Source organism: Carex rostrata, chromosome 26 (assembly GCF_964058835.1).
Source record: "Carex rostrata chromosome 26, lpCarRost1.2, whole genome shotgun sequence".
NCBI classification, from domain to species: Eukaryota; Viridiplantae; Streptophyta; class Magnoliopsida; order Poales; family Cyperaceae; genus Carex; species Carex rostrata.
This window is the reverse complement of record NC_135943.1, coordinates 6,077,684-6,099,653: the sequence shown is the minus strand read 5'-3', so window position 1 is coordinate 6,099,653 and position 21,970 is coordinate 6,077,684. Positions and strand designations below refer to the sequence as shown.

Here is a 21,970-nt window from a genome sequence, read left to right as displayed (position 1 = left end):
CTGATTTTACTATTTTTTTTAAACCGAACCGAATTAAACAATTAAACCAATTTTAAAAATAAATCCAACCAACCCATTTAACCGGAAAACCTGAACCTGTAATCCGAATTCTCTCGGATCGATTCTAAAACCAATTAAACCGGACCTGACCGTATATAATAAAATATTAGCTACTAATTTATTAGGTATTCAAATAATACATGAAATTTAACCTCTTTTTTACTTCGCATTTAACGCCCCAAAGTTTTAAATTCGATTACGATTACCAAAACCACCTAAAAACAATAAAAAAATAAATTAAAAAAAAGGAAAGGGGAAGCGAGCCTTGCGTCTCCATATACACTGTTAAATTAACAAAATTAAAATATACATCAAATGGGCGGTTTGTAGGTGTATAAACGGGTCATATATTATCCAATTTTATCGGAATCTATATCCACAAATTTGATACAAGTATTCGATATCCGAATATCCGTGCGGATACGGATACAGATATGATTTTAGATTTTAATTATCCGTATCTGAATAATAGATATATACTATATAGCTTAATATATATTATAAAAAAATTTATGTCATTCACTATTATAAAAAGCGAATATATGTATTCGTATCCGGAAAATAAAAATGGATACGGATAGGCCGATCCATTTGCACCCCTAAGAGAAACAAGGGGCTTTGATATATACTACAATTACTATTGGTAATTTGGTATTTGGTATATATTTTGGTAGATGTAGGGTTAACAAACTCTCTCTAATTATTCTCCACCAACCAATCTATTATCTCCACTTAAGACACAAGTTGGTGTGATTTGAGAAGATTAACCATTAAAAAGGTTTATTTTAGTTCATGTTGGTTACCTATCTCCATCATGTCTAATTAGTTAGACAAAGAAGCAAAATCAAACTAAACTTTCTTTGCATATCCTCCTTGGATTTCAACATTGCATTGATAGTGCCTCAATAAATATTCCATTAAAAAAATAGTGTATTTATTTTCTCGTGATGAAAGTTACTTGACAATAAAATGCACGACAATAAGTTATAATGATGTTTTTATTTAAACCCGTACAAATTTTCATTGTCATGTATTTTTTTTTTTTAGCAAAGTTGAAGATCAAGTCACTCAACTATTTAATACATTTGTAATACAACAAAAGATTTATCTCATCCGGGTTTTGAACCCATGACCTCCAATATAGAGACCATGTGCCTTTGTCATTAAACCAAAAGCTAGTTCTTAGTAGGGCTGCTCATGAGCAGAGTTAAGGACAATTTGGATTTAACTCGTGAACTCATGAACCGAGTTGAGTCCATGTATCCAATTCCGAGTCAGAAACTCCAATTTGAAATCAACTCGCAAGCAACTCGAGTCGAGGTGAGTCGACTCGTGACTCATAATGTAGTACATAGTGAAACAATCTAATTTAATTATAATAAAATAAATATTACATAGTATATCAAAATAATACACAATTAAAGACAGTATATAATAAGACAACGGCCAATACATAATTAAAAATTACGAAAACACCAAAATAGTACATAATTAAAAATGATCAAACATATAAGATTTAGTCGTTCGAGAAGTGATATATTTTTTTTTGGTTTCAAGTGACAATACAATAGATTGTGGGAAACATGTATAAGATTTTGGGACGCAAAAATTATAAATATATGGATTAGGGTTTGGTGTGTGTCCAATCGAGTTGGGGGTATCTTGGATTCGACTCATAAATCAACCGAGTCTGTAAACTCAAGTCAGTTTTGACTCGAGTCAGTTTCAACTCAAGTTAGTAGCGAGTTGAATCCGAATTGATTCCAAACTGAATTTTGAGTCGTGAGGTTTTTGTGCACCCCTAGTTCTTAATGTCATGTGTGTACTATAAACATGCAAAATATTAAGTATAATGGATACCCCTATAAAACCAAAAAGATATATCATGTGATTTTTGTTTGGTACAAAAAAGAATCAAAATTTAATACAAAGTTATAATTATTTCTAAGTAATAATCATACTAATCATTTTGTAACATATTAGTTTGAATGTCCAATTAATTCTTTTAATATGTTCAAATGCATGACTCAATTGTTTGCCTATTCAAGGTAACTTTTCCCATTAAATTGTCCTATTATGAAATTTATGGTGACAATTAAGCATCACATCAATGCAATCTAGTCTATACAATTAAACACTTATTTTCTTGAGGCTATAGAAAAGTGAAAGTGAAAAGAGAAACTAACATCATACATGAAAACTTCTTTCACCTCTCATATATCCACATATAAAACAAAAACTATTTTCTATATTATTGTGATGGATATTAATTATTAAAGGAGTCATCCATCGACTACTTTTGTGGACGTGTTTTATTTTTATTTATTTTTTTGCATAAATTGTGGACGTGTTGTAAAAAGAAGTACAACACTATATCCTGCGGTGATATCAGACTTCACACGTATTCACCTATTTTAAGAATTTACTCAGAAAAGAAAAATAATTTACCCACAAAAAGTTCGTAGTTCGTGATTCGATTTGAGTTTGATTCGGAAAAAAATTATAATTAATTAGATTCGAAATTAGTTCGTTCTGAAACAAATCAAACCAATTCGGTTCAAATCTATTCAAACTCAAATTTGATATAGTTCATTCGAAATTTATTCGTGAACTATTTAGATTTGAATCTCAAATAATGCAACTAAATGCTTCAACCATCAATCTTTAATAATGCATGAACCAAACTTATATCAGAGCTCAAAATTGTTAATATAATGGTAACTTATAATAAAAAAAAATGCTTCAACAGCATAACAAATTAACAATAGAAAAAAATTTCATTTGACTAGGTCCATATCGTCATTTTAATCAATCCAGCAGCGTAAAAGATAATGAAATTTTGGACTGGTTCATAATTCATCAGTGTGAATTCGTGAAAGATAAAAGGTAAAAGAAAACCGCGTGAATTTTGTCCCGCGTGAAAAAAACTAATACATAAACTACTTGTGGCTACCAAAAAAATCCGTAGTTCGTGATTTGATTTACTAAAATTTGATTCGAAAAAAAAAATCGCAATTAATTTGTTCGATTGAAGTTCATTTTGAAACAAATTAAACCAGTTCGGTTTGAATCTTATTAAAACTCAAACTCAAACTAAAATAAGTTTGATTTGATTCGATTCGTTTGCAGTCCCAAATTATTGTCTACTCATGATGGATTAAAAAATAAGGGAGCATGGTGACCCTCTTTATTTGGACCTATGCATGAATGCAAATAAATCTGACTTCCGCCGTCCGCCCTTCCCTCCTTCCGTTCCGATTGCGTCATCTATCTTTTCATTCGAGTGGTGTTTTCGTTTAGAAGATATGGTCACCGCTCCTCGCTCTGTTTCGTTTATTCAAGCATGTGCTTCTGTCTTACCCAATGGATCTGGTCACTGCTCTTCATTCTTTTTGACTCTCTGGGTTCAGATGGAGGTGTTGTGAATTCGCTTCACCTCTTCTCTAGTCTGTGCAATATTTATATATAAATAAGATACGTGTTTTATGGTTAATGACGATGATGTTGCACTACTGTTGTCTCCTTCTCCTCCCTTCGTCCCATCTCTTTTCTTTGTGTTTTCTACTAAATAATTTAGGTACAAATCTCATCTAAGCACGAAGGCTCATCTAGATACCTTTGTCTCGTCTCGATTACAACAACACTGTTTTGTGCTAACAACAAGAAATTATGCAGGCTCACAACCTACCAATATGAGCACGAGCACTGAAAATCCTGCAAGCTCAATATCTACCGATCTAAGCGCAAAAACTTTTGGTTCTGCTTTCTTTTTCTGTTTTTTCTTGTCTACTATTGTAAAGAGTTTTCAGTTGTAATATTTAATGTATTGATACATATGTTATATGTATTGGTACAAAATTATATGTAATTAGTTTGTCCTGATTAATGAAAATACCTACGGATTTTAAATATAAAAAAAAATCTGTTGTTATTCCTAAGGATAACAGGAATCTGTTATTCCAATTGAAACTGTTCAAATTTTGTCATGTATAAATTTCAACAAAGTAAACTTTTTTACGCGAATCTTAACAAAGGTTAACAGTTTGAGATCAGAATACCAAATTTCTATTATTCCAATAGCAGATTTATTCCCATGCATGCATTGTCTCAATGAAAGCAAAAAAACATTCTATTTTATTTTAAACAAAAAGTCCCTTTCATCAATTCTCTTTTCTTTTCCAAAATCATTACTCGGTGATGCCTTAAGACTTCTAATATTAATTCTCAATGGCGTTGAAAAAAAATAAAAATAAAAATAAAATACGTGGCAAAATTTCAACCGTCTGATCCGCGCTTCAATCAGCGCTGTAAGGATCTAAACCATGGCCTCCTCTTAACTGCTCGAATCGATACCACATACCACTAAACCAGTCTTGGTGGACCCGAGGGAGAGAGAATCCGGGTCCACCACATAGATAAGAACACGTGGCAGCTTACGAGCGGCTCTTTTACACAAGAAGGCGTACCTAGCACTCCGCTTCCTCCGCAAGGATCCTTTCCTTCCTTTCTATTCTCATCTTTTCTATTCATCTATCAGTGTCTCGATCGCAACAAATATTTGTGTAGCGGGTTGCATTTCTGAAGGTTTTCGCTTGCTTTATGGAGTTCTATAGAGTTGAAGTATTAATCAATCTATAGTGGTAACATTGCGGAGTATCTGAGGATTGCATCTTAAAAGGTCAGCTTTTAGGGAATGGTCCTTGGAGAATTTTCAATTTGCATTTTATTATTACAAGGGCTTATATTAATGTGTTTTTATATTTAGAGGTTGAACCAACAAACTTGTTAAAACATTTAATGATTTATAAATATTAAATTGACAAACAATAGTCAAACATTTTCTCACTGCACACGTGCCACCCACCATATATGAACATGAACATAATTCAAAGATAGCATTGAAAGATAAATTTATTATTTTGAAAAGAAGTCAAGAAGATTGAATTTTCTAGGGACTGTACAGTACAGATTATCGTTAATTATTATGATTTTCAGGATTGGGAATGAAGATATCGTTTGTGGGCCCCACCTGGCAGGTAAAGTCACCGCCACAGTGAGTCTATAATAGAATAGCCACCTTGTCGACTTGATTCCTCGTAATTTTAATGAATGTTTACCCCATTAACACCTGTCCGCAGAGAAAATTTTATGCGAAAAGTGTTTGCATTATCCTTATTTTTTTTTCTCTGAACGCATATAAGTATATAACAGATGCCATTGTATCAAGCTACGATAGTTATTTTTTAAGATGAGATGAGAATATTTTTTTTTAGAAAAAGATGGGGATCAATTCGACTTGCCCCCCTAGACCATAAAAAAAAGGGAAATTTAATTAATTACGGGATAATTATCTTACTTTTTTTGAAATTTAGATTTTTTTTTTCAAATATTTATTTCATCTGGCTGAGATAGTAATCTTACAACCAGAGAAGTAGGGGTTCCAATGGGTACGATACGGATAGGGTGGAATCATTTTCATACCCATACCCGTTAACGTTAAAATTAGCGGGTAACAAAACAGTAATGGACGAATAACGAATAATACAAATATAATAATTTTATTATTTTTACAAATAAACCATAAAAACTTATCATGTCATACATATACAATCACAATTACTAATATAAAATAAAAATGTAAATATGCAATTAATTCTAAGTAATAATTTTTTATTAAGCAAAACAAATCAAAATCACAAATATCTATTATAATGAATTCAATTCGTTAACTAAATAATAAAACATTCAAATAAAAAAGTAAAATGTTTAGCATAATATTCTTCTTATGATATAATTTATTTTATATAATTACCCGTTACTCAACGGGTACGAAATAACCTTTACCTGTATCCATACCTATTTATCTAACGAAAAAAAATCCTTACCCACTTGATGTATATAGGATGTAGTATACATGATTGTATTTTCCTACTTGGTAGCCACTACTAAGTTTCTCAAAAAAAAAAATTCTTATCCACACTCATATCCAATAAGTTAATAATTTTTTTTTTTTTGTAGTATACATGATATTTTTAACCAAGGCCTGAAGCATATTTAGGAACTATTATGCAACTTCAAGTAATATTGTTTAAAAATATTATGCAACATATTTAGGAACTATGCTTGATTTAAGTTGTTCGCTGGAGCTGCTGCCTGGTTCTAAAAAAAAACAAAGAAAAAGTTGAATTTTAATTTGATGCCGACTAAGAACTCGTGCAATTTTGGTCCAGTATTCAACCAGGACAGGAGATAAATAGTATTAAATAAATAAATACTAAAAAAGAGATGAAATTGAGCAAATAAATTAGATTTAGAAGTGTGAGTCAACAGTATCCAGAACAAACGGATGCCACCGTGGCACCGTACCAAGGCCCGTTGATCTTCATACCATTTATTTATTTATACATAAATTATGTGCTGAGTGTGACGACGTGACGTATTCTGAATCTGACAGTTTCAGCAACCCAAATTCCAACAACCATTCAGAAATCAGAACCACTTATCAAGATTTTCATAATGCTCTAAAATCAAACCCTAAACCCCATGACCGAATTTTCTTTTAAAAACCATAAATAAAAAATAATATTTTACCAAACTAGTTTGATTGTTTTGATTTTTACAATGTTATTTCGGACCGAATTTTTTTATTTTTCAGGACCAAAATGTTATTTCGGTTCAAAAAAAAAAAAATCAGACCAAAATGACATTTTGGGTCTTATAGTTTTTGTAAAAACCAAAGCAATCAAGTTGGTTTGGTAAAATATTATTTTTTATTTATGATTTTAAAAAAAAATTCCCCATGACCGTAATTTACTTGATATTTTTTAAGATAATTTTGGAGATATTTTTTTCTATTTTAAAGTTGGACGTTTAAAATGTCATATAATAAAGTGTATATAATAAATGATAAAATGCGATGCTAATAATATTAATTTGTGATCGTTGATAGAATATTAAATTACATTCACATCACATGGAATTCGATACGATACTAATAATATTCTAATAACATGTGTATAATTTAAAAAAAATGTGGTATGATTTAAAAAATATTATCGAAATTATCAAGTAATCGATGAAAAGTGACATTTGTTTTCCTAAATCACAATTTATCCACCAAAAATATTATTTTTAATATATTAATCTCACAAAAAAAAATAAACTCATAAAAAGGGAACTTTTTAAATAATAGAACCAATTTTAAATATTTTAACAGAACAAGCAATATTGATTTTGTTTTTACAAAAAACATATCGGTGGAGGCACAGACATGTTTGCTCCACAGATCCGCAGGATGGATGGAACTATTTACTATTGATTTTTGTAGTAATCAATGGTCAAGTTGAATATATAAGTCATAAAATGGCTCCACCAATCCAGCGGGTCAATGGAGCAAACATCTCTGTGCCTCCTCCACCGACCCACAAAATCAGTGGAGTCGTTTTTTTGTAAAATTCAAATTAATAATTCTTATTTCGTTAAAAATATTAAATTTGATTCTATTTAAAAACAAATCCATAAAAAAATATGTAAATATAAACACTCTAATCGTGAAGCAAACTAGGATGAATAGTTCAAATTACTTATTTAAAACTGATTCGATATATTGTGAATAAACTCACAATTTATTATTATGAGGTTAGACTTCCTTTTGGTTTACTTGAAAGTTTTTACATTGCTAGTCTAAGAAATTTCTTTTACTTGAACTGCAATAAATTTTTATAACATATAAGATGAGGGTTTAAATGCTTTCATTATGCCTTCATTTTTTTAAACTTGAATAACTCAAATTTAAAACTTTAAAAGTCAAAATAAAACTGTTGGATATGATCTATATCATTTTATCTATGCACGTGTAAAAAATTATGACATTTCAACTCTATTTTGATTGCCATCAAGAATTTGAAAAAAAACATACTAATGTGGATAATTTTTAGATATTGATTTTCAAATTATTGATTTACATAAAACCAAAATTTAAACGTGATAATTTTGAATGAGCACTTACAGAAAATAACATAGTGAGTTATTAACGTTTTAAAAATAGAGACGTAGTAATACAATGATCTCAATCTACGCTGAGCATAATTTACTTGACAAACTGATGTGTCAGTTGCTAATATAATTGCTAGGTTGTATGGCCATTACTTATTTAGTAATTGTTGGAAAGAATTGCTTAATAAAAAATCATTTTCCAAAGATGAGTTGGCTAAGTGTTTTATTTTTATTGACTAAGTGTTTAATTTTGAAGTGTTTGGTTAATTGTACCAATGCAGGAGTGAATTGTTTAATTTCTAAAATTTTCATAACTGCTGTTTAGCAATTAATTAGAGATGCTCTAAAACCTACTATATTTTTTCAAATTTTTTTTTATAAAATCATAAATTTGAAAACTATTGGAAGTGAACAGTCAACACAGCAAACAAATTTTTTCTTTCAACCTTTTAATACTGCGTGGAACGAACTTTAAAATTTAAAACAATTTTGACTTGTCAAATAGTGAAATAGACCATGGTTAACTGTTTGAATTTATCTAGTCGAAAAGTATATAACTATAGAGGATGGTTCAAATGCCTTTATTTTTTGTGCTTTTATCATGCATTTATTTTTAAAAACTTTAATAATTTAAAATTGAAAACTTAAAAGTCAAAATAAAACCGTTGGATATGATCTACATCATTTTATCTATACACGTGTAAAAAATTACGACATTTCAATTTTATTTTGATTGTCATCAAGAGCTTGTAAAAAACGCACTAATGTGAATAGTTTCTAGAAATTGATTTTTGAACCTATTGATTCACTTAAAAACAAAATTAAAATGTGATAATTTTTTATAATTTCATAGAAAAAATAACATAGATCACATCTAACAGTTTTATTTTAATTTTTAGCTTTTTAATTTTAAATTATTAAAATTTTAAAAAATAAAAATATAATGAAGACACGGAAAATGAACACATTTGAACCATCCTCGTAACTACATGTGCAAAGAAGGTAATATAAAAGTCTAGGCTATAGAAATAGAATGAGCTTTAAATTTTCGTACAAAAATGTGGAAAATATCCAAGCGTATGTATTCTTGTCTTTTTCACAATTGAGAGAGAGGGAGGTGCTGTAATCAGTCTCCTCCAAGGTACCTGAGTCAACACAATGAAATCGACGGTCAATATTTAATTTTATCCGGTGATTGCTCGGGATGGCGTTAGGACTTATTCTTTGAGATCCGTGCCAAGTTAAAAGCTCCGATTTCGGACCGTCCGATTCAATTGTACTCAGTCAGGTTACCTGACGGGGTGTTGAATTCGAGGTGCTGAGGCTCAATTGCCCAAGTACTACGGAATGCGGATCCCTGTGATATCTCAACTTTTGCGTGACCGACGTGTCCGGTGCCTATTCGGGGGTGATGCAGGGGGTCAGCATTATGTGTGCTTTGAGATTTGTACAGAACGTATTTATACGGTTGGGAATTTCCATAGAGTCAAGCAAAGTTTGAGATATCTCAGAGGATACGAATTCAGTACTACGAAGACCGTCAAAGTAAGAGAGAGAGAGAAAGAGAGAAGCGTTAATAATTATAAAATCAAAGCAAACAATCACTATTTATTACCTACTAATAGAGCCAGTCTTTCTCTCTCCCTCTGCGACTATTACTCTTCGTCCCGAGAAATTATAGGGGCTTCCAGATCGGGGCCGTACAATTCATCTTTGCAATTAAGGTAAGAAAAATTATTCATATTCATTTGTTTCTGAAAGTTTTTGATGGATTACTTTCTGCCAGAGCTGTCCTTTCAGTTCTAAAATTAATCTGATTTTTTCTGTTTTTCTTCTAGTACAGTGGCATAATTTTCACCTTTGTTTCTTTTTTTGTTCAATTTTTTACGAGTAATTGAATCAACTGAGAAAATTAATCAAATGCTTTGATGAATCTTTGCATGTCCTGTATTTTATCTTTTCAATTTCAATTTTCCTAATTTTGCGTGTTTGTTTGGGATCTGTTCAGAATTCTTTACAACGACTATAATTTGCGTTAATTTTTTTTTATAGAATAAATGTGTCTTTCAAAGGGGGAGATCGTTTTCGTCAATATAAGAAAAGGGGAAAACTGCAAATTTTGAGAACATTTTCGTAATTTTTTTTTTCCGATTTGGTTGCTGCTAACTTCGTGCGAGGATTTGTGCTATTTATGCATTCTTTTATGAATAAATTGAAAATCTCAACACTGTTCTATATATTATATTGTTTAGCGGTAGTTGATTCTTTGTCAAAATTCATATATTTGTGACCGTTATTTTGCTTAGGATTTGATTTGGTCAAGGGTAATTAATTGGATCTTTTTAGAAAAAAAAAATTGGATTCCACAAATTTGTGCATCTTCAAAGAAATCTTTCTTTTTTGTGTGTCTCAGGCTCGATCTTTACCAGTTCATGATAAATTCAAGCTTGTACCAACTCTCCAGAATTATGATCTCATTAAGAACTCAATGTATTTCAATTCCGTCACGCAAACAAATTCTGCTTGGTTTTTTGAAGCATTAATCAAATTTCTTCTCCTTCTTTTCCATCTTTTTGCATGTCATCCCCTTTCTTATCATCATATTACAATATGGTTCGAATGAAATGTTCAATAGATAACCTGAATTTCATCTCTTTTTGTAATTTCTTACTTCAATATGATTGGTATAGATGATCAATAGATAATCAGAATTTCATGCTCTCTTTTGAAATTATTCCCCGATAACTAATTATGAAAACTGATTCTCTAATTTCAGGTTGAACTTCAAAATTCATTAAATAATTGTCATAATCCCCGCTTTCCAGTCAACTGCCACTCTTCATAAAACCTTGGAAAATGGGGGGTAGCTGTTGTAAAGTCTCGGAGAACAAGTCACTGGCAAGTGGGGCTCAAGTGGAGGTGTCACAATTCAGAAATGTAAGGCATTCGCCTCAGTGGGGTTTCAGGTGGGATAATCGGACCCACATTGAGGACATAATGGACACCTCCAGTCTGGCATCCGATCCTGATATTGCTAATTTCAATGGATCAGAAATGAAGAGAATGCCAACTCCAGACAGAAGGGTCTCTTCAAGCGGGCCCGACCCATCAGGACGGCACAAAGGTTGCTTTCAATTTTTTTTTACAATTATCATGAATTGCAATGTCAGACTTAGTAGTGTACCAGTCAGGTCATTTTGAATTGTTCATGATCTATTACCCATCTGTTTCGGGTTTTTTGTTATAAAGCACCTTCCTCGTGTAACCTGATGGAGTTGCATTATTGTACCAGTAATGCCTAATCTTTTTCTGGTAATTATCATACAATTAATTCGGGGAAATAGTTTCTAACTGTGTTAATTATTTTTCTCTCATAGCAATAAAATCTTCAACCAGCACTTCTCATCAAGAGGAGCCGAGCACTTCCTCCCAAAAGGTACACCAGCATGCTTAGAAGCTCACCAGTTCAAGTCAATGTATATGTTAAAAAAAATACAAGCAATGGAATAAATTATCACAAAGAAAGTACATGATACTAACATAATTTTTTTTTTCCAATTTACACAGAACCATACAGGATCCTGCAAACCCACTCTTCCATCAAAAAATCGATCTCAACGGTTTGATAGGACCTCATCAGGTAAATCACCCCTTTCACGAAACAAAAGCTCTCATGCTTCATTTTCATCTGATGTACAATCGACATCTACATCTTCCCCCTCTGCCTATAGAACTCTATCCCCACTATCTGACACAGCATCCACAGCAAGCAAATCTCCCTTTTCCCAAATCTCAAGGCAAGCCTCTGGTAATAGTCAATCTCATCCTGCCTCTTTTAACCACGACACAAACCACTGGACCTTCCACACCTTCACCGAGCTTGTTGCCTCATCCCAAAAGACAAAGCCTTCATTTGATTCTGAGAAGTTCAACTTTATTCGTGCCGACACCAGGATGTCCAACTCTGACGTGAGCAGGACCTCCTCTCAGGGGCAGCTTTGTAATATCTGCATGAAATCATTTACACCTTTCTCAGTGGCAGCTGTTTTAGATTGTGGCCATGTCTTCCATGCAGATTGTCTTGAAAAATTGACATCTGATGTTGACAAGTATGACCCTGAGTGCCCCCGGTGTACTCACGGGAACAAAGATTTAAACAAATTGATATTGAACCTAGGAAATGATAATAAGATAAATAAATCATCAAAGAAGCATGTCGATAAGTTGAGAAGTAACAGTGCGAAGGGTTCGTTTGCCAAATCGCCGTTTTTGAAACGGCACCTCTCAGAAGGAGAATCTTCTAGAAAGAAGGGGTTCTTTGCCAGGTTTAGGGATTGAGTGGCCTATTGCATGGTACTTAAGTCTTCTTGGTCAACTGGAAGGGGCATGTTTTGCAGTAGTGAATATGACCTGGTTTATAATTAGTTAGGGAAAGAGATGAGTAAATGGTCTTAAAAACTTCTGGTTTATACTATCCGCTTTTACCTAAATCCAGGGCACTCCGACATGCTCTCGGGTCTCTCCGGTGAGGCCATAATAGTTTTTAACTAGGTAATTGGTTTCAGCATATCAATATTTAGAAAAGGCGATTCGGTTTCATAAGGATCAAGATTTTAGGAAATGTAATTCATGATAAGGGTCGAATGTTTCGACTTGGTATATTAGTTTACAATTTTTTGTCTATTTATTCCATTTGTTTTGGTTGATGATGATAAGGTAAAGCTAATTTGGCCTTTGTTTGCTGGTACAATTCTTTTCTCTCCTTAGTCCGTACTCTGGATATTTTTTCTTTGTGATGTACGTGAAAAGTCTAATATGAGATACCAACATGGTTGCTTGTTGCTTGTAATTGAGCTTATTGGTTGATGATGATATGTAAAGCTAATTTGGCTTTTGTTTGCTGGTACAATTCTTTTCTCCTTTCTCTGGATATTTTTTCTTTGTGATGTTTGCTTGTTTGTAATTGAGCTTATTGTAGTGGTGGGTATTTTTTAAAAATGAGAATTTTGTTTAAGACAAGACAACTTGAGCTGTTAACATCAGCATCCATTTGTTTGTAGTTATTTTTCACAGGCAAAAACTTGTTCCTTGCCTCTCTCTCTAGAGAAATAAAATTGATCAACATCAGTGCTTGACCTATGGTTTGATTTGAGATGCTTTACGGATGCGAATTTGTATCTTGGTTCATATTATAGAGTGCTCACCGAGGTGTTTGGTGAGTTTTTAACTCCAAAATATATTATATTTGTTTCAAACGATGAATTCATGCTTCGAATTATTTTAGTATAAAGTCAAGCGGTTAAAATTACAATATTTACAAATTAATTTTAGTGCATTCATTTTTTTAACACTTTTTTAATTTAAAATTCTAAAAAATTTACATCTAAATTCATCACTCGTTAAGTAAATTGGTTTCAATAGTTTGGATTTATTGTTTAAAGTTAATTTAATAGGTTTTGGAGTTAATTCAAACACTTCAGGACTACTATAATACCACGCATATTTATATTTGTTTCAATTCTCTATCTGTCAAGAGAAAATCTGAGCCGTTCATTCTATAGATCTCAGCCACTTATCACCACTCGTTAAGTAAATTGGTTTCAATGGTTTGAATTTATTGTTTAAAGCTAATTTAATAAATGTTGGAGTTAATTCAAATACTTTGGTGAGCTTAAGAACACCCTAGTTCTACTGTTCTACTCCATATTTTATATTAGTACATGCTGGAATATATATATATATATAGGGTCTGTCTAAATTGCTGCTGGCAGTATTTCGGCAGAGGTGCTGCCGGGGCTATATTTAGCCGTGTGATGTCCAAACAACAAATTCAAACCGTTAGATGTTTAATCTATATTATAATCTACTTGGAGACCAAATTTTACATTTTTTGGAATTTTTTTACTATATATTAAGCTGGTTTGAAAACCGCTGATTTCAGTAAATTTCTGCAGCATTGAAATCAGCGGTTTTCAAACCAGCTTAATATATAGTAAAAAAATTCCAAAAAATGTAAAATTTGGTCTCCAAGTAGATTATAATATAGATTAAACATCTAATGGTTTAGATTTGTCGTTTGAACATCAAAAGATAGAAAAAACAGTGGCAGCACCGCCGGCAGAAATGCTGCCGGCAGCAAATTAGCCACAGCCTATATATATATATACCATTCTAATGCGGGATGAGTATACTCTCATGTAGTGGATGGGGCCACTACTTTACGACTCAGATTAACTCGATTCGGTGGCTATTCGGAATACTACCGGGCCAGTACTAGTTGTGCTTTTGAGATTCGTGCAAAGGTTAAAAAAGAACGGTTCGGATCGACTAATTATAAAAGGTTCCTTTGTCCGGAAGGGGGATATGGAATTCTCTCATGCGTTTATTTTCAAGAGTGAGTCTATGGTACTATGCATATCACGGGTTGTTACCGTGTTACGGCTCTATATTCGAGTTTTCAAATTCAAACGGTCGATCCGAACCGTTTATCTTGTTCTCCGTATTAATGTGTTTGGAGATCAAATTTTACATTTTTTGAAACTTTTTTACTATTTTTTTTAGATATTTAGAAAATCACTTGATCTGAAAATTCTGGACCATCCAAAAACAGTGATTTTCAATAAATCTAAAAAAACAGTAAAAAAATTTCAAAAAATGTAAAATTTGGTCTCCAAACACATATTAATGGAGAACAAGATGAACAGTTCGAATTGACCGTTAGGATTTGAAAACTCGAATATAGAGCTGTAACACGGTAACAAATCGTAATATGCATAGTACCATAGACTCACTCTATTTTCAAAGCGTATATGGTATGTGTATAATATATGAGGAGGGATCAAGTTACAACAAAGTTACAACATCATTTTTTTTCATTTTCAAAGTCCAAATCGTCGATCCAAACCGTTAGATATTCAATCTATATTAAAATGTGCTTACAGACCAAATTTTACATTTTTTGAAATTTTTTTGCTATTTATTAAGATGGGTACAAAATTGCTGTTTTTTAATGGTGCAGAATTTTAATAAAAACAGCGATTTTGTACCCATCTTAATAAATAGCAAAAAAATTTCAAAAAATGTAAAATTTGGTCTGTAAGAACATTTTAATATAGATTGAATATCTAACGGTTTGGATCGACGATTTGGACTTTGAAAATGAAAAAAAATGATGTTGTAACTTTGTTGTAACTTTCAAGTGTTGTAACTTGATCCCTCCTCATAATATATTAATACGTATATATTCATATAGTTATTTTAAAAATACAGATTAACCGAAATGATGAGAATCTTTAGAAACTAAGCGTGATTTGCAGCATTTCAGAGAGCCATACATGAATTAAAGCATTCTGCAGATGAGTTGGTTAAACTTCGTATTTTCTCTTTCCGCATGTATATCTCATGAGCAATAATATGGGCCGATATTCACCTTAACAATAATTGCTGGCCTGAAAAAAAGCCCAAATTTATTTACAGGCTTGTCCTTATCACATATCCTAACACTTACCAGAAAAAAGATACCTGTACATGAAAAATATTGCAAAAAGGCACATATTTACCGGTACTAGCTGGTATCAGAATTTAGAACCGCCTATTGATGCCACCGATTTTTTTTAAAAATAAAATCACACTTAAATATTTCAACGAATCAAACACGTTGAATTTTGTTTTTATGAAAAACAGCTCCACTGATTCTGTGGATCGATGGAGGCAAAAAAATATTTGCTCCACTGCATACAAAGTAAGCATAGTAAACTGTCTCCACCGATCCACATAATCAAGAGAGCTGTTTTTCATAAAAACCAAGTCCAATTTATTTTTTTCGTTGAAATATTTAAGTTTGGTTCTCTTTTTTTTAAAAAAAAAAAATCGATGCCACATGGCAAGCTCAGAAGTCAGAACCAATTATCATTAGATATATCAGGTTATTATATACAGTGTGGATTGAGTTGGGCTTTATATTTCTCTAAAGGGCCGACAATACAAGAATTATTCTAATGCAAAATATCTCGGCCCAGATCCATATTCGTCTCCCTCTTTTCAACTGAAACCTAGGGGTTTCAGGGATCCGTATCCTCCCAGGTACCTGACTCATTACAATTGAAATGGACGGTTAAGATTACTCTCATCCGGTCGGGATTCGGGATACCAGAGGAGGTAGGATTATTTTTGCTTTGAGATGTGTGCCAATCCATTTTCGGACCGTCCGATTCAATTCTATTCAGTAAGGTAACCTGAGGGGATACGAATTCGGGGTTTCAGTAAAAACCCCTTGGGGCCTTCTTCTCTCGCCTCGTGACCTCAGTTCCACCCGCGAATCGCCATGATCAGGCGAGCTCTGTCTCAGCTCCGACGAACTGTTACTCCTCACCAGCGTCACCTTCTAGTAAAGCAGCACGGTGTTGACTCCATTACACTGCGTCCTATCTCGTCGCTCCCGTCCAGTAGTAGCAAACCGTCATTCTTTCCCTTTTTCTCTCGGTCCTTCTCCGACGATGCTTCCAGCTCTGATCCACCCGCAGCCTCTGATGCTTCCAGTCCCGATCCTCCCGCAGTGGACGTCAGTGACTCAGGTTAATTTGTCTCTCTTGATCTCATTTCTTTTTTTGAGCTCAATTGTTAATAATACATTCCAAGACTTTTACTGGTATTGTGCGGGTATGAATGCAATATTGTCTGCACAACGCTAAATTGGAAAAGAAATTTCAAATTTCATGAGGTTGTACGGGTGTGTGTACCTGAGGCAAGTATAGGCCATGTTGGGGTTTTTAGAATGGGTTGTTTTGTTTGGGATAAGCAGTAGAAACTGGTAAATGTAAGTCTTAATGCTAGTTAATATAATTTGGGCCATTGTCAGGCTTTAAAAAAAAAGAGGTGTCTGGTACTGTACAAAATAAGAAAAGAGGGAACATGTTTTGTAGTTTTCCACAGAAATCTTCAAATAACTATATATTTGCCCCCTGTCCCCTGCCATTCATGTATTCAGTATAGATTGTTTGGTGGGGGTGGGGGAATATTGGGTGTTTTAAATAAAAAAAAGAAGATAAATATTTTGCCCTTGCTAAATCCTTGAGATGTGTTCTTTGTTTAAAAATGCAGATTTCGAGAGACGCCTGGAGAATTACTTTCAAGTAAAGGCGGAATCAGAACTGCCAAATGTAGCTGAGGCAGTGCTTAAGCGCAAGCTGTCAGGGAAACATGAAGACACAGACGAGGACTTGCTAATAGAGCTGCGAAACCAGCCTTTGCCAGATTCTCGGGACCATGAGGTTGAGTCAGACATGGACGAGCTTTTCACCACTCACGAGGAGGTGGATGACGCTGACAAAGAGGAGGAGGTGGATGACGCTGACGAGGAGCTGGCAGAGAAGAGGATACAGGAGAGGGAGAGGGAGAAGAAGTTACGGGAGATGAAGATGAGTGACGACGAGTCTGACGAGGAGATGGACAACCTGTACAATGCGAGGGAGTATGTGGAGAAAAAAATGACAAAAGATGAGTTCTTCAACATGGATGATAAGAAGTGGGACGAGATGATACAGGAGGCGACCGAGGAGGGGTATCTGCAGAGCACCAAGGAGTGTGAGGGGATCTTGGAGGATATGCTCAATTATGACAAGCTCCTTCCTGGTATGTGATAGTATGTTATATTTTGCATGGATTCACGTGTTCAAAATATTATGATCTGTCTTGAGGTGGCCACTTGGCGTCTTGGATAGAGTTGTTGGGTAGGCTAACTTGGCTTTCAGGTTGGGTCATTTATGCAAAGGTTCAGGTTGGGTCATTTATGTAAAGGTTCAGGTTCAGGTTCAGGTCAATTATGGACCTTGTCAACCGACTTAGGCCTTTTTAGGTTCACGTTGGTTCAGATTTCGGATCAGGTAAGGGGTCACATTTTACCAGGTTTTCTGTCAGATTAGACATGTTCAGGTCAAAATTTATTGCTGGTTGGAATTAATTTGAATTTGGGTCATCAACCTTTCAAAGAAACTCTCGTTGGGAAGGTTATTCGTGCTAACTCAGATTTGCCATATCTACATTTATCCCTAAAAAATTAGAAACATCATGGATACTTTTAAATTAGAAATACAAATGAGATCCTTTAAATTTGACGAATTACCACCCCCAACCACCACACACACACACACACACACACACACACACACACACACTAACAATGATCTGGCTTATTAACACTAAGGCATCTCACTGGTTGAGTTCCAAATTCCAACATCCAAGCAGTGTAATTCTTTGCCTCGACAAAGTTGATGGAGAGTTTTATGTTTCTTTTTTGCATCTGCAGAAGTTTTGTTTATATCTTTGACTAAAGAGTTTTGATTAAAAGTGTAGATGAGATAAAGCAAAAGGTCCAGGCCAAATATAACGAGCTAGAAGGAATGTGTGATAGAGGTGAATTAGAGGCCGAAAAGGCCTATGAACTATTCAAAGAATTCGAAGATAAAATGGTTTCAGAATGTATGCAAATTATGCATTCTGAAAAAGCCTCTGAAGACCTACCTGAAGAAATAGGAAATGTTGGCGAAAAAAAGAACCTTGCCAAAGAAGGAAAGAAAAAGGTTGAGTTAGATGACCCACCTGGTGAGGGGCCAATTTTAAGATGGGAATCTAGGGTTGTTTTTGCACCAGGTGGCGATGCGTGGCATCCGAAAAACAGAAAGGTCAAGCTGTCAGTTACTGTCAAGGAATTGGGGCTTTCTAAGTATGCATGTACGAGACTTAGAGAGGTAGTTGGTAAGAGGTATAACTCTGGCCGGGATGAGCTCACTATTACCAGTGAGAGGTATGCTGATTGTTTGTTGTGCAATTTCTTAACTTTTTGAGGACAAAAGATCGTTTTATAACACTGAATAGTGCTTGTTTATGCTATAAGGATGTTATACAATATAGAACAATGATAAAAAAAGTTGATACCCCCAACAAGAAAGACATAATTCTGTTTGTTTCCTTTTTTTTTTTTTTTTTTGGAAATAACACCTAGTGTAAGAGAACACTAACTCAAGTCATATAATTCACATGTGGAAAACAAAAACATTAATCTGACATAGTCATACAAATTTGTCAGAAACACGGGGAAGGTCAAAATTGTAATAATTAATTGTAAAATTCTTGCAGGTATGAGCATAGGGAAGAGAACAGGAAGGATTGTCTGAAAACCTTGTATGGGTTAATAGAAGATGCTGTGAAAGCCGATAAACTGGTGGAGGAGGCACGGATTACATACGTCAAAGAACGCCTGAAGAAAAACATGCTTTTCATGGAGAGACTGAAATCAAAAGCTGCTAAATTGAAGCAAGCTCAAGCTGCCTAGGAGAATCCCCTCAATTTACCTTTACAAATTGAGCTCTCTTCTTTTTTCCCCTCTTTGTTTCATGTCCTTTAGAAATTGTTCAATAATTATTATAAAAGAATTTTGCCTTTGACCATTGCTGGTAATTGATTTATGTTTTCTTTTATTAAATTCAAGCACCAAAAGTAAAATTTTGCTCCAGGGATTTGTAGTCAATTGTCTACTTGTAATTGTTTAGTCTTGCCAAGTTATAAATTTACCTTTCTACTATGAATTGTTACTTGTTAGTGCTGTCCAGCTTAGTTTTTCTCATTGAACAAATATTATATATGGTTTGACCTTTTGAGGGATTTGGATCTGGTGGAATCTAGCAAGTACTAATAATTGCTGTTGTTAGGGGCATCAATGGTACCCTTTTAACTGTTTCTTCGACCCTTACCGTATTTGATAAGATGAGTGTCAGTAAGGTTTTTGTGTCTTTTAGCTTATTGAGTAAGATGAGTACGAATAAGGTAATTTTTTTTTTTTCATTTACATAACGGGTAAGATTATGGGTAAAAGTTATTTCTTACCTGTTATTCCGTAAAGTAATAATTAAAAATAAAATTATAAAATTATATTATTTATACGATTCGTACTGTGGGTAATTTTTTTTTTTTTTTTTCATTTAACTTATCGGGTTGGGATAAAGGTTAAGTTTTTTATGTTAACATAATGGATATAATGGATAAGGGCATGGAAATGCTTATACCTAACCCATTTTGTATTCATTGACATTGTTAGATGTTGTTCAATGATTTATTTTATTTTATTTTTGTTAAAAACCCATAGACATATCATTAAACAAAAAAATACATTACATGAGAGCTGCAGTACCAGTAGCAGCATGTGTGCACATAAAATAAATTTGATATGTGCCTAAATTGTATACCATGGTGTATCAGTGAACCTAAGCTTATTCGCTCTTAACAGTACATAAACTAGACACTATTACATAAGGAAAAAACAAAGAACTGATACATGCCAGTACAAGCTAACAGTTGTTCGTGCTTTGATGGAGATGAGTGAGTCAACAATCATCCTTGCCCGCAGCAAAATATGTTGGGAGAAAAATAAAGTAAGTCTGGGGTATCCAGAAGTGACACACCCAATCAATCCTGTATTATTAGAGAAAGAGGGATAGAGAAGAAGCAGATAGAGAGAAGAGAGACAGACTTGAAGGAGGGAGAGCATGAAAGACGGAGATATCTCAACTTTTGCGAGACCGACGTGTCCAGTGCCTATTCGGGGGTTACGCAGGGGCCCGGTATTATTTGAGCTTCGAGATTTGTGCAGATCGTATTTGAACGGTTCAGATTTTCCAAAAAGTCACGCAAAATATGAGATATCTCAGAGGATGCGAATTCCTTCTTACTTCCCAGTTACACATATAGCTCAGATTGTTTGGTAATATTATTTTTCTTTCTTTACTACTTAACGTTGGTCCACTCTTAGATAAAGATCTCTCTAAGTTAAGTAGTCAACTCTAGTATAGTAATGATATTTTAAAATAAAAAGGGAAATCATGTTATAGGGAAAAAAAAAATAGAAACTCTCCACTTATCACAGCTAAGTTTCCTTGATTAGAACAATTATTTTTAGAAAAATTTTAAAAATCAGAGAGGCAGTGTACGGCAGTGCTTCATAAGTACTCTAATATTTTTATTTGCGATTTTAAAGTTTACTTATTTTCGATTTTAAAGTTTAAGTAGACGATTCTAAACGCTAAATATGATATTTACGTTAAAATATGATTGGAGATCAAATTTTATATTTTTTTTTGAATTTTTTTTACTATTTTTTAAGATAAATATAAAATTATTATTTTTAGATGAACCAAATTTTTTGAAAAACAATAATTTTGTATCTATCTTAAAAATAGTAAAAGAATTTCAAAAAATATAAAATTTGGACTTCATTCATATTTTAACATGGATATCGTGTTGAGCAGTTCAGATCATTTGTTTAAACTTTGAAATTGAAGATAAAAATGTTGAGGTATGATGGAGGCATAAAGCAAATGAAAAATTTGAACCCTCCTCAGTTATAACACATCATTAATTTAATTAATTTAAAATTTGATCGTTTTAAATGGGTAAATTTCGCTGTAGGTCACTAAACTTTGTTATTTGTCACGAATTGATTACTCAAGTTTGATTTGTCTCTTTTGAGTCACTCAACTTTGTTATTTGTCCCAATCAAGTCCCTCTACACTTCTCCATTCAAAATTTTAATGTAATATATTCCTATTCTGTCCAAAAAATTAATGGAATATACTTATTACATCCAAAATATTAACGAAATGAGCATATTCCATCCAAAATACTAACAGAATTAGTATATTCCGTTAAAATTTTGGATAGAAAAGTGTAGAGAGACTTAATTGGGACAAATAACAAAGTTGAGTGACTCAAAAGAGACAAATTAAACTTGAGTAATCGTGACAAATAACAAAGTTTAGTGACCTACAGCGAAATTTACCCTTTTTAAATGCACGATTCATAATTGACACGAACTATTTGATATTTTCCGGCCAGGTTGGCACAGGTCAGCAAATTCGTTGACCTT

General features: G+C 33.3%; 2 protein-coding genes across 2 annotated transcripts; both read left to right on the top strand.

The window, feature by feature from the left end:
* The first annotated feature begins 9,579 nt into the window (after nucleotides 1-9,579).
* LOC144544323 (uncharacterized) lies at nucleotides 9,580-12,805 on the top strand. Its single transcript, XM_078292797.1, has 4 exons — nucleotides 9,580-9,779; nucleotides 10,832-11,179; nucleotides 11,433-11,491; nucleotides 11,623-12,805. The coding sequence occupies exons 2-4, from the start codon at nucleotides 10,912-10,914 to the stop codon at nucleotides 12,391-12,393; spliced, it is 1,098 nt and encodes a 365-aa protein (XP_078148923.1). The 5' UTR covers nucleotides 9,580-9,779; nucleotides 10,832-10,911; the 3' UTR covers nucleotides 12,394-12,805.
* A 3,508-nt stretch (nucleotides 12,806-16,313) lies between these two features.
* LOC144544432 (uncharacterized) lies at nucleotides 16,314-19,627 on the top strand. The gene is made up of 4 exons (XM_078292942.1): nucleotides 16,314-16,628; nucleotides 17,155-17,685; nucleotides 18,406-18,856; nucleotides 19,189-19,627. Exons 1-4 carry the CDS (start codon nucleotides 16,379-16,381, stop codon nucleotides 19,382-19,384), a joined length of 1,428 nt encoding a protein of 475 aa, XP_078149068.1. The 5' UTR covers nucleotides 16,314-16,378; the 3' UTR covers nucleotides 19,385-19,627.
* The last annotated feature ends 2,343 nt before the right edge of the window (nucleotides 19,628-21,970 follow it).